This window comes from Lemur catta, chromosome 12 (assembly GCF_020740605.2).
Source record: "Lemur catta isolate mLemCat1 chromosome 12, mLemCat1.pri, whole genome shotgun sequence".
In the NCBI taxonomy this organism is placed as follows: domain Eukaryota; kingdom Metazoa; phylum Chordata; class Mammalia; order Primates; family Lemuridae; genus Lemur; species Lemur catta.
The window spans coordinates 44,425,632-44,439,634 of record NC_059139.1 but is presented as its reverse complement, the minus strand read 5'-3'; the positions used below and the strand labels follow the sequence as shown (position 1 = coordinate 44,439,634).

Below are 14,003 nucleotides of genomic sequence, written 5' to 3'. Positions count from 1 at the left end.
AAAAAATAGCGAGAAAAGAAAAAAAGTTACTCAGACTGGGTTGATATCATAAACAAAGGTGCTACCCAGTACTACCTGGAGTTAAATCATCTGTAAAATGAAGATAATTACTTCATAGTGCTGTTGTAATGATTAAATACAGGCAGTCCCCAGATTACGGATGACCTGGTTTACCATACTTAGGAATGGGCTCCCAGGGCTCCCCATAAGGATGAATTTATAGGCCAAACACAGTGGCTCATGCCTGTAATCCCAGCTCCTTAGAGGCTGAGGCAGGAGGATCACTTGAGCCCAGGAGTTTAAGGTTGCTGTGAGTTAGGCTGACACCACAGCACTCTAGCCCAGGTGCCAGAGCGAGACTCCATCTCAAAAAATAAATAAAGAAAAATAAAAGGACAAATTTATAATTAATAATTCAGGAACTAGTTTCTTTTGCGCATGTAAACAAATCAGCATGGTGTAAGGAGTTTGTTGGCACTGCATCTTTACACTAGCAGCTAGTCTGATAGATTAAGCAGCTGCTGATGGAAACACAAGAATCAGAAGATCGAGAGCCAAGCAAGTTTACTACAAAAGAATTAGCTGAAGGCTTTTGTCTGGTTGAAGCAGGGTTTGCTAAGCTGGAGCAGCAAGATCCTAACATGGAGTGGTTTACAAAGGTTTACCATGCAGTTAGTGAGAACATCAGGCACTACAAGGCCATTTATGATAAAAAAAAAAAAAAAAAAAAAAGGCTGTCCAAAGAACCCTAGATACTTTTTTCAAGAAACCAGCTTTAGTGGTAAGTGCCCCTACTCTGGTGATAGAATCAAATCCTGATTCTCCAGCACCCACTCCATCCTCTCCAGCACCATCTCCATCATCTTCCAGTTAATGTTAGCCTACCTTCTTTGCCTCAAAAATGCCACTTCTGGTAAGCAAGATATTGATGCAACATTAGGTGAGTTTTAACCTTTAATATTCTTTTTTTATATTTCTCCTATCTTCTATCTTAACTTTTTGTATGAGTTTGTTTTTATGTTCTGTTTTTTTGAATTAAAGAACACAATAGTTTCTGTAACTCGTTATAGTACATTTTGCTTACATTTTTATGTATTATTATTTTGTTTACCGTAGGCACTTTCTTTGCTGTCCTTATATTTTTCCAAGAAAAGTCCATCCAGAGGGTTATTGTTTAAGGGGTTTATTTCCATGGAGAGGGAGTGAGAAAATAAAGACCTACAAAGCTGAAAGGAAGAAACTATTCTCAGTCAGCGTGATTGTGTATATAGAAATGTTTTTAAAAAAGAATCCACACAAAAGCCATTTGAGCTACTAAGTGACTTTAGCAAGCTCACAAGATATAAGACCAATACACAGAAAACAATTGCATTTCCATATACTAGTGAGGAACAATTGGAAATTGAAATTAACACAACAGCACTATTTGCAATAGCACCAAAAAGCATGACATATTTATATATAAATCTGACAAAGTATGTGCAAGATCTGCGTGCTAAAAATTCATGAGAGAAATTAAAGACAACTCGAATAAATAAAACCAAAATATCATGTTCCAAGACTGAGTATTAACAAATTGATCTATAAATTCCATCCCAATAAAAATCCCAGCATAATTTTTAAAAGTAAAAATTGACAGATTCTAAAATTTATATGGAAATGCATTGGAATTAGAATAACCAAACAACTTTGAAAAAGAACAGTTAAAAGACTATCTGATTTCAAGATTTGTTATAAAGACGAAAGGAAGACTATGTGGTATTGCTGAAATAAATGGAACAGAATAGAGTCCAGAAATAAACCCACACATATATGGGAGATTTTTAATAGCGGTGCAAAGACAGATCAATGGGGGGAAGACTAATCTTTCAACAAATGATGGACATCCATATCCAAAAAGTGAACCTCAAACTTTGCCTTATACCATACAAAAAAAAAAAAAAATCAATTCAAAATGTTTCACAGACCTAAGTGTAAAACTTAAAATTACAAAGCTTCTTTGTGAAAACACAGGAGAAAATTTTAGTGCCTTTGGATTAAGGAAAGGTTTCTGATAGGACACAAAAAGCAGAAACCATAAAATAATTGATAAATTGGACTTCAGCAAAATTTCTAACTCTTCTCTTCAAAAGACACTTAAAAAATGAAAGCACAAACAGCAGGGCAAGGTGGCACATTCCTGTAGTCTCAGATACTCAGGAGTCTGAGACAGGAGGATTGCTAGCACTCAAGAGTTTGAGGCTATAGTGAGCTTTTTAAAATTTTTTTTATTTTTTTATTTTTAAAAATGCTAATCTTCTCTGTATCATTCCAATTTTAGTATGTGTGCTGCTGAAGCAAACACTATAGTGACCTTTGATCATGCCTGTGAATGCCCACTTTTGGGAGTTAGCTACTCTCCCAGCAAAGAATCAGGTCCCTCGCGCAAGGGTCATTGCAAAGGATGAAAAAATAGTAGGAAATAGAAATAAAACAATACACAGAGGCAAAAATATAGTTTATAAAGAATAGATTTATGAAAATAGATAAAGCAGCGTGCTCAGAGGTCTTCATGATATTCCCCTCAATCTTGGAGGCAAGACTGAAGTTTTACATCAGTATTTATAGGTACAGTGATCGGTTGCCAGGGGTAACAAATTTACATAATAACAGGCAGTTCGTTTTAGGTTCAAAGTCTCTCAAAAGGCTTCTATAGATCCCTTAATTAACTCTATGTGAACAAATAGTTACAAAATCTTTAGGACAAACTTCTAAGTTTTAAGATAAAACTATCACTTTAGCAAAAACAGACAGAGTGGCTCTGGTTATTGTGTATTGGGACAGATTCTTCAGAAGTCAAGCAAGAGCTATCCCTTATGCTAATTAATTTAGCCATAGGTGTCTGTCTTGGGAGGCATGTCTTTGTTGATCAGCTCCCATCCTGTGGCTCCATGCAAACCTGCTTTGTCCTTCAAAGCAGGTGAGAACCACAGGCTTGAGACTGCAGGGTCACCTTGGAAAGCAGCTGCTATGGACGATTGAGACGCCCTCCTGAGGTGAGGCAGCTTTTGATATGCGCACTAAGACGTTCACATATTCCTTCTGGGCAAAGCCTTGCAAAACTCCTGAAATCATTTCTGTCTCTAATATTATAGGGGGCATTTCCATAAATCAATATTTCTTAGGCTCAACACCCACTGTGCTCTAGCCTGGGCAACATACCAAGACCCCATCTCCAAAAATTGAAAGAAAGAAAGAAAATGAAAGCACAAACCACAGATTGTGGAAAATGAAAAATGAGTATCTGGTAACAGACATGTATCCAGAATATATAACGAATTCTCAAAACAATAACAAAAACTTTATTTGAAAAATCAACAAAATTGATAAACCTAGAAATCAATTACAAAGGAACATGATAAACAACTATACGCCAACAAATTAGATAATTTAGATGAACTGGACAGATTCCTATAAATTCACAAACTCTCAAGAAGAAATACAAAATATGAATAGACCTATAACAAGAAAAGAGAAGAAACGGGTAATTTTATTTTCTTAGAGATGAGGTCTCACTATGTTGCCCAAGCTGGCCTTGAACTCCTGGGCTCAGGGGATCCTCCCACCTCAGCATCTGGCATACCTGGGACTACAGGCATGCACCACAGAACCCAGTCTCTAAATTAGTAATTTTAAAACTTCCCACACAGAAAAGTCCAGGCCCAGATGGCTTCACTGGTGAATTTTATTAAATGTTTAAAACAGAGCTAATACCAATGCTTTAAAAATTTCTTCCAACAAATAGAAGAGGAGGGGATATTTCCCAACACGTGAAAAAGATTACATGCCTTGACCAAGTGGGATTTATCCCAGGAATGCAAGATATTTTAACATGTAAAAAGCAATATAAATTGACATATCAATAGAATAAAGTACAAAAACTACATGATCCTACATAATTGTATCAACTGATATAGAAAAAGCATTTAACAAAATCCAACAGCCTTTCATAATAAAACATTTAACAAGCAAGAAATAGAAGGGAACTTCTTCAACCTGATAAAGGATATTTACAAAGAACCCACAACTAACATCATATTTAATGGTGAAAAACTGAATGCTTTTCTCATAAAATTGGGAATAAAACAAGGATGTCCACCCTTGCCACTTCTATTAAACACTGTACTGGAGTTTCTAGACAGGTAAATTAGGTAAGTAAATGAAATAAAAGACATCCAGATTGAGAAAGAAAAAGTAAAACTACATTTGCACATGACTTAATCTCTCTTGTATACAGAAAATGCCAGGGAATCTACCAACAAAACCTATTAAAACTAATTAACATCTAGGCATGGTGGGTCATGCCTATAATCCTAGCACTTTGGGAGACCAAGGTGGGAGGATCACTTGAGGCCAGGAGTTTAGAGACCAGCCTGGGAAACATAAGGAGACCCCCATCTCTACAAAAAATTTTAAAATTAGCCAGGCATGGTGGCATACTCTGTAGTCCCAGCCACTTGGCAGGCTGAGGCTGGAGGATCATTTGAACCTAGGAGTTTGAGGCTGCAGTAAGCTATAATCATGCCACTACACTCCATCCTCGGTGACAAAGCAAGACCCTGTCTCAAGACAAAAAAAACAACAAAAAAAACAACCAATTAACAAATTCAGCAAGATCCAAGATCAATATACAAAAATTAATTGTATTTCTATATAATAGAAATGAAAAATATAATAATGAAATTTGAAAAATCCAATTACAATAGCATTGAAAAGAATAAAATTCTTAGGAATTAATTTAACAAAAGAAGTAAAAAAGCGTATTCTGGAAACTACAAAACATTGTTGAAAGAAATTAAAGATGAACTAGGTAAATGGAAAGATAGCCCATGTTCATGGATCAGAAGACTTAATATTGCTAAGATAGCAATACTTGCCAATTGATCTACAGTGTTAATATAATCCATATCATAATTCCCAGCTGGCTTCTTTGCAGAAATTGACAAGCTAGTCATAAAATTCATATGGAAATTCAAGGTACTCAGAACTGCCAAAACAAAGTTACAGGATTCACATTTCTTGACTTCTAAATTTACTACAAAACTACAGTAATCAAGACAGGTGGCAGTGGCATAACAATAGACATAACAATTAATGGAATAGAATTGAGAGACCAAAAATGAACCCTTACATTTATGACCAATTTATTTTTATAAGGTTGCTAAGACAATTGGTTATTTATTTATTTATTTATTTTGGGGAGCCTGAGCAGGGGGACGGGAGCGGAGGGGAGGTATGCTAAGACAATTGAATGTAGAAACAACAATCCTTTCAACAAATGGTGCTGGAGCTATTGGATAACTACATAAAAAAGAAGGAAGATCATTCCTTACATATACACAAAAATTAAAGGATCTGTGATGTAAGAGCTAAAACTATAAAACTCCTAGAAGAAAATATAGGAGTAAATCTTCATGACCTTGGGTTAGGCAAAGCCTGTTTAGATATGACATCAAAGGCACAAGTAACTGCCCCCCAAAAAATAGATAAATTGGACTTCATCAAAATTAATAAACTTTTGTGCTTCAAAAGACACTATCAACAATACAAAAGGATAATCTACGGAAATAGTAGAAAGTATTTTCAAATCATGTATCTGATAAAGGTCTAGTATCCAGAACATACAAAGAACTCTTACAACTCAATTAAAAAAAGAGCCCCAGTTGAAAAATGGACAATGGATTTGAATACGCATTTCTTCAAAGAAGATAATACAAATTGCCAATAAGTACATGAAAAGATCCTCAACATCATTAGTCATAAAAGACCATAATATTGTATGATTTCATTTACATGGAATGTCCAAAAGAAGCAAATATACAGAGACATACAGTAGATTAATGGTTTTCTCAGGCTGAGGCAGTTGAAGGGAAATTATTGTGACTGCTAAGGGGTACAGGGTTTCTTTTTGGGAGGATGAAAATGTTCTAAATTTGGTTCTGTGATGGTTTCACAGCTCTGTGAATATATTAAAAGCCATACTTTAAATTTTATGGTATGTGGGTATCTCGTGTGTAAAGCTGTTAAAAAACACATCAGATTTGAAATGTACCCAAATTGTAGATACAAGTTTTTAAAGACACTTAGTATGTGTTATGCAATACTTTAGCAGCATTGCACATGTCTTTTTTAAAAAATAAGTTCTATTTGCATGTCATTAAGTTTTGCCTTCTGGAGGAGTTCTGACAAAGAACCCTGGGTTATCTTAAAGTTTTTTTTTTGGAGGGGAAAGCCTTGAAATATTTTTAGGGTAAATACTACCATTTTAAATAGTTAAGTCAAAGTTTTAAGTGAAGAAAAATTATTTTTGGTTTGCAAAATCTATTTAATGTGTTTTCCTTACCATAATAGGTATTGGGCAAACTGACTTTAAAATTATAAATATATTAATCTTTTATGTTACTCTTAAAGAATAAAGAGATTTGTTACTGTGAGGAAAGGGTTTATCAGTTCTCTTTTTTCTAAACCAGAGTAATTTTTAGACCCAGCCAAGTTTTCTGACCACTACAAAGTCCCTTCAGTTATCCCAAGGGTACTGGATTTTAGGAAATAATACAAAATTATTTCACCAAGGTAATGAAGTTTCATGATCCAGCACGTTTTGATGGGGTTAGAGGGGTGTAGCGCTCAGCTTGGGACATCAACAGGAATAGGTCGTCCCCAGAAACAGCTTTCCAGGCCCACAGGGCCATTCCCTCTTGTTCTTTCTCACTGCCACGCCTTTGCCCTGGCAGTTTCTTTGGCCTACAGTGCCCTTCTCGTTTCTCAGTTCTGAAAGTCCAATTTGCAAGGTCCGCCGGGACCTCTGAACCTCAGCTCACACCCCATCTTCCTCTTACTGGACTCGTGCAGACTTAATGTTTGAACCATCTAATTTTACATGAATTGACAAATACCCCGTCTTGTTCCGGTTTTCTAAATCTCACATTATTATTTGTACGTCGGTTACCCGTGAGCTCTGGAGTTTCGCAGCGGTACCATCGGGCCGCGCAGGGCACGGAGGGAGGCCGCGCCCCTGAGCGCCAGCGCGCAGCGCGCCTCTCCGGCGCCAGGCTGCCGCGCGGTCACGTGGCCCGCAGGACGCGGCGGCCACTGCGGGGCCTCGGCGCGCGCGCAGCGAAAGGAGGCTCCGTCAGGTGAGCGCGCTAACGGGGTCCCGGGGCGCGGGGATTGGGGGGCTCGAGGGGCCCGAAGGGGATGTTCCCGGAGCCAGAGTCCGGACTGCAGGCATCGCGACGGATGCTGGGAGGGTACTTGGGGCCAGACCTGGCAGGCGGGCAGCGGGAGCCGGGAGGATCCGGGCGGGGTGTGCGCAGATTCGTGGAAACTCCACAGGTTCTGGACAAGCTTGCAAACTGTCCCCCTTTCGCCTCATACCAGTTTAATGGCCTCGTCTGATAATGAAAAAATAAGAAATAGATTTCAGAGACACCCTCTGTCTCTCTCTCTCTCTTCCCTCCAACTTTACTGTTTAGTTTTGTTTTTCCTATTATTTTTGAGCCTTAAAACTACAGCTCACTAAATGCAATGTAGTATCCTGGTTTGGGTTCTGGAACAGAAAAAGAATGTTAGTAGAAAACCTGAGCAAATCCTAATAAAGTCTGTGGTTTAGTTAATAGCATGTACCAATGTTAATTTCTTGATTTTGATAAATGTACACAAATGTTAACATTAGAGGAATTTGGGAGTTCGTAGTACTATCTTTGTAACTTAATATAAATGTAAAATTATTTTAAAATGAAAAGTTAAAAAGCAAAATCCTACAGCGAAGTGAAACAGGCCATTCTTCACCAGGGAGTGCTCAAGTTAGTTCCTCTTTGCTAAGCCTGGCAGGAATTAGGTGTCTGTTTGACCAACTTGTTTGCTAAGGCAGAGTTGTCAGGCTAGTGGGTGTAGATTCTTTTAGCTCAACTTTTCCAGGCAAGAATCTGTTTTTCAATTCTATCCATCACGTATCTTTGGGACACCTGTTACACATAATTAAATGAGACACACTGCCTGCACTAGAGGATGCACAGTCTAGCCTGTGCAATAAAACCCTGGGTCAGGTAGGAAGTAAGGACTATTAAAAAGGTACAAGGACTGGCACGCTGGCTATAGTCCTAGCATTCTGGGAGGCCAAGGTGGGAGGATTGCTTGAGGCCAGGAGTTTGAGACCGGGCTGAGCAAGATCGAGACCCCGTCTCTACAAAAAATAGAAAAATTAGCTGGGCGTGGTGGCACATGCCAGTAGTCCCAACTACTCTGGAGGCTGAGGCAGGAGAATAGCTTGAGCCCAGGTATTTGAGGTTGCAGTGAGCTGTGATGACGCCACTGCACTCTGACCCAGGCGACAGAGCAAGACTCTGTCTCCAAAAAAAAAAAAGAAACAATTTTAGAGCTCTAAAGAACCAAACAAATCTAATCTCCTCATTTCATTTGACAATTGAAGAAAGTAATGCTCAATTTCAAATGCAGCAAACATTGATTTGGCTACTATAGTTGATTTCATAATATATTATTATATCAGTGGTGCCCAAAATGATGCTACAGAGTAGTTATGCTTAAACCCCTTTTGGAGATAAAACAGGCTCCGAGAAGTTAAATGCCTTGCCCAGAATCAAAGAGTGGCAAGTGGTAGAGTGAAGTTTGAACCCAGAGCTCCTGAATCAGTGCCTTCTCTGTTACATATCCTGTTGCTCCTGGGTTATCAATACTGAATACATGAAATGAGTTGAATAGAAGGTTAGTATCTTATTTTTTTTTCTTTATTTTTCAATAAAGACAGAGTCTCTCTCTTGCTCAGGCTGGTCTCGAACTCCTGAGCTCAAGTGATCCTCCTGCCTTGGCCTCCCAGAGTGCTAGGATTACAGGCGTGAACCACAGCGCCCAGCTAAAGGTTAGTAACTTTAAATATTTTCACTTTCTTACAGGTACTGCATTCTAAAAGTAAAGTTTAATCTGTACTGTATCATGTATTAATATTAATGTTAACATATAAAAAGTGGGAGAGTATACAGCCATCAGTCCCTGAAGTTACATTTTGAAAAACAGTAGAGCATTGGACCATGTGAAAATTCATTATGTTAAACCCTGAGTAGCAGGAAGATGTGCCCATGGTGCCCGAATATGTGGTGTGTTGACAAATACTCTTAGCTAACCTTGCAATTGCTTACTCTTTCCTCTTACGGCATGTTTCCGTTTTCTTCTCTGCTGCCTGCCTAATCCTGACCACACACTTTTTTTTTTTTTTTGAGACTGAGTCTAGCTCTTTTGCCCTGGCTAGAGTACAGTGGCAACATCATAGCTCACTGCAGCCTCAAACTCCTGGGCTCAATAGGTTTGCCTGCCTCAGCCTCCCAAGTAGCTGGGACTACAGGTGTGTGCTACCATGCCCTGCCAAATTTCCTATTTTTAGTAGAGATAGAGTCTCACTCTTGCTCAGACTGGCGTTGAATTCCTGAGCTCAAGCAATCCTCCTGCCTCAGCTTCCCAGAGTGCTAGGATTACAGGCATAAGTCACTGCTCCCAGCCTGGTTTTTTTTTTAATGAGCCTTCAGAAAAGGATGAACTATGAACTCCTGACCTCAAGTAATCCTCCCACCCTGGCCTCCTAGAATGGTGGGATTACAGGCGTGAGTGACCACATCCGGCCAGGATGAAATATTTCGAAACAGCTACCCAAAGCAGCTGTTTTGAAATGCCTGGTGGCAAAAGCCTCTCTTAACTGAACTCTGTACTGGAAGGATGGACTGAGCATTTCAGCTGCTCTCCAGCTGCTTCACTGTCACTAGGTAGGTGACTGTGGTGGTGTCCCTATGAGGAGGACTCAGTGATGGTGATTTCTCTGAAGGCATTTTTGCCAGGAGGCATTTTCTGCTGGAAGAAGGGCAGCCAGTAACCCCACAGTATCCAGTGTGGAGCCTTGCTGGGGAGACTATTTTGTTTTTCTGCGCTAGAAGCAAGTGGAGTAGATCCCAACGTGCTCTGGATGACTTGAGGTCGAATAAGATCCCTGTAGGTTCCATATCAGTTGATTCAACCAACCGTGATCAAAAATATTTGGAAAAAAATTCCACAATGTTCCAAAAAGCAAAACTTGAATTTGCTGATCACTGGGTACTCTACTGAATCCACACAAATAAAGTGATGTATAGGCATTATAGTAGATATTATAAATAACCTAGAGATGATTTATAATAGACAGGAAAATGTGCCTAGGTCATATGCAAACACTATGTCATTTTATAGAAGGGACTAGGGCATCTGCAGAATTGGGTATCCCAGGGGGCCTGGAATCAGCTCCCCTGGGATACTGAGGGACAATTGTATTTATTTGTTTATTCCTTCCTTTATTCATTTATTAAAGATGTCTCTATTGAGCATGGATTATGTCTCAGATACTGTTTTAGGCACTGGGAATACAGCGGTGAACCAAACAGAAAACCTGCTCCCCTCACGGAGCTCCCAATCTACCCCAGGCCGTCCAGGCCTGGGGTCTGTGGGCGGTGCTCAGGCTGCCCTCCCTGTTGGGATGCATCCCAGGCAGGCCTGAGCCACCTTCCACTTCGCTACACTCCCACTTTTGTATTACCCTCCCCGTTTTTATTGCCCGTGATTTTAGTGTTGTAATTTGAAAAATAGGTAAAATATGGAGGAGTATGTTAGAAGGTGATGAGCCCTAGAAGAATAAGACAGAGACGTGGGGTAGAGAGGAGGACTTTACAATTTTAGATGGCATAGCAGGAAAGGCCTGGCCGAGAAGGTGACACTGAAGTAAAGACCAAGAGGGTGAGGAACCAGCTGTGCAAATCCAATAGTCCACCCTAATCCACACTTTTGCTTCCTGAGGTTTTAGTTACCTGAGATTAACCTCAGTCCGAAAGTATTACATACAGCAAGAGATGTTGAGAGAGAGGGGCCACATTGACATAACTTTTATGATAGTATATTGTCATAATTGTTCTGCATTGCTGTTGTTGTTAATCTCTTACTGTGCCTAATTTATAAATTAAACCATATCATAGGCATGTATATAGGAAAAATGTAGTATATATAGGAATGAGGTCAGAGATGAGTGTAGGGCCTTTGGACAATGACAGGGCTTTGGTTTTTACTCTGATTGACTTGCAAAACAGTGGAGGGTTTTGAACACAGATGATATGATTTGAGAAACAGAGGAAAAGAAGGAGGGAGGGGCACCTTCTTCCCTCCCACCTATTTTATTCACCGTTCCAAATATAAAACCTCTGCTAATTATGTATGTACAGAAATGGAAAATGAGCCAAGTGGAGCTGTGGGAGAGACTGTAAGTGTCCTGAACTCTTAAAGTGGATAAAAGGCTGAGAAGGGACAGAGGTAGAAGGTGGGAAGCTTACTCTAACATGGGATGCTCTTGTTTTTCAGAGACTTTTCTGAATTTTGTATTGCACTTACGCACGTGTAAATGGAACCATTTCCTTTATAACCTTTTATATCAAAAAGAGTGTTCTCTTCCTTGGCAAAGGCAGAGGTGCGTTATCCTGATCAGAGGATTATTGGGTTCATTAAAAGCCTTTCCTGATTCCCTGCAATTCACAGCAATCTTTGAAATAAGGGGTTGGACTTTTTCTTATCTAAAAAGTCCTGATGCCTGAGCCCAGGGCTCATGTCTATAATCCCAGCACTTTTGGAGGCTGAGGTGAGAGGATCCCTTGAGCCCAGAAGTTTGAGGTTGCAGTGAGCTATGATTACACTGCTGCACTCTAGCCTGGGTGACAGAGCGAGACTGTGACTCTAAAAACAAACAAGTTTGTGGAAAAATTGAATTAAAAGAAAAAAATTAAAAAAAATGTATACTTTATTTCTCAACATAAGAAATATTCTCTTCATATTTCTCTTCCATCAACTTCAAGATACTTTTGTAAGTAATGATACCAGCCATATACTCCATCCCTGAAGAACTAAGGGTCCTGGGAATTTAACCATGTCAGTGCAGTCTTTTTTACATTATTAACTGAGGAATAATAGGTGCTCTTTAAAGACTTTTTTAAGCTTAGGAAACAAAAAGAAGTCAGAAAGAACCAAATCAGGACTAAACAGTGGATGCCTAATGATTTTCTCCCTCAGAGAATTCTCATGAAATTAACCAGTAGAAGCATTGTCATGGTGGAGAAGGACTCTGTTGAAGCTATTCTTGGTATTTTTCTGCTAAGGGTTTGGCTAATTTTCTCAAAACACTCTCATAATAAGCAGATGTTATCATTCTTTGGCCCTCCAGAAAGTCAACAAGCAAAATGCCCTGAGCACCCCAAGAAACTGTTGCCACGACCTTTGCTCTTGACTGATCCACTTTTGCTTTGACTGACCACTTCCACCACTTGGTGCCATTGCCTTGCTTGTCCTTTGTCTTCAGGATCTCATGGGTAAAGCCATGTTTCATCTCCTGTTACAGTTCTTCAAAGACATGCTTCAGGATCTTGATCCCACTTGTTTAAAATTTCCACTGAAAGCTCTCTTCTTGTTTGCAGCTATTTTGGTCCCAACAATTTTGGCACCCATCAAGTGGAAAGTTTGCTCAACTTTAATTTTTTTGTCAGAATTGTGTAAGCTGAACCGATTGAGATGTCTGTGGTGTTGGTTATTGTTTGTGCTGTTAATTGTCATTCCCCTTCAATTAGGGCATGAGCAAGATGAAGTTTTTCCTTGCAATTTGATGTGAATGGTCTGCCACTGCAGGCTTCATCTTCAGTATCATCTTATCCCTTCTGTTTTTGGTTTGTTTTTTGAGACAGTCTTCCTCTGTTGCCTGGGCTAGAGTGCCGTGGCATCAGCCTAGCTCACAGCAACCTCACATTCCTGGGCTCAAGCAATCCTCCTGCCTCAGCCTCCCGAGTAGCTGGGACTATAGGCATACACCACCTTGCCTGACTAATTTTTTCTATATATATATTTTTTTTTTTAGTTGTCCAGATAATTTCTTTCTATTTTTAGTAGAGACGGGGTCTTGCTCTTGCTCAGCCTGGTCTCGAACTCCTGACCTCGAGCAATTCTCCTGCCTTGGCCTCCCAGAGTGCTAGGATTACAGGCGTGAGTCACCACGCCCAGCCATCTTATCCCTTCTTAAAACGAGTTATCCATTTTTAAACTGCTGATTTTTTTTGGAGGATCATCCCCATAAACTGTTTGTAAAGCATCTATGATTTCACCGTTCTTTCACCCAAGCTTCACCATAAATTTGATGTTTGTTCTTGCTTCAGTTATAGCAAAATTCATGTTGCTTTGATAGGAGTTCTTTTCAAACTGATGTCTTATCCTTATTGCCTCCAACTAGATTCTGTTCAGACATGTTACAAGATAGTATGAGTTTTTTGGGGGGCAAAAAAATTTTTGAAATCTTTGTATAATTTTTTCATAATACAAGTTTTTTGTGAACTTTTTGAAGACTCCCCTTGTGTATTTATGGAGTACAAAATGATGTTATGATTTATGAATATAGTGTAGAATAATTAAATGGAGCTGATTAATATATTCAACACCCCAAATACTTATCATTTTTTGTGGTGAGAACATTTGTAATTTTTACTCTCTCGGTGATTTTTTTTTTTTAGAGATGGGGTCTTGCTATGTTGCCCAGGCTGGCCTCGAACTCCTGGGCTCAAGCGATCCTCTGCTTCAGCCTCCTGAGTAGCTGAAATTACAGGTGTGCACCACTGTGCCGGGCTTAGCAATTTTGAAATATACAGTACATTATTATTTTCTGTATTCACTACACTGAGCAATATTTCTCAAAGGAAAAAAAAAACCTATTCCTCCTGTCTAACTAAGGCTTTTTGCCCTTTGACCATCATCATCTTCCCAATTTTCCCACCCTCCCAGCTTCTGGTAACCACCATTTTTCTCTCTGTTCCTTTGAGTTCAAATTTTTAGATTTTACATATAAGTGAGAACATACGGTATTTGTCTTTCTGTGCCTGGCTTATTTAACTTAGCATAATGTTTTGCAA

General features: G+C 39.3%; 1 protein-coding gene across 6 annotated transcripts in view; it reads left to right on the top strand.

Moving 5' to 3' along the window:
* Positions 1 to 7,088: 7,088 nt before the first annotated feature.
* The window catches only part of CCDC125 (coiled-coil domain containing 125), a 30,601-nt gene continuing 23,686 nt past the window's right edge, over positions 7,089 to 14,003 (top strand). For 3 of the 6 annotated variants that reach the window (XM_045566054.1, XM_045566050.1, XM_045566055.1), the window contains exons 1-2: positions 8,878 to 8,917; positions 12,278 to 12,422. In XM_045566054.1, the coding sequence (XP_045422010.1) occupies positions 12,419 to 12,422 (4 nt within the window). In that variant the 5' untranslated portion in view covers positions 8,878 to 8,917; positions 12,278 to 12,418. Of the gene's footprint in view, positions 7,176 to 8,877; positions 8,918 to 12,277; positions 12,423 to 14,003 lie in introns of those variants that run through there. The other 3 variants (XM_045566051.1, XM_045566053.1, XM_045566052.1) reach the window with 3 other exon arrangements.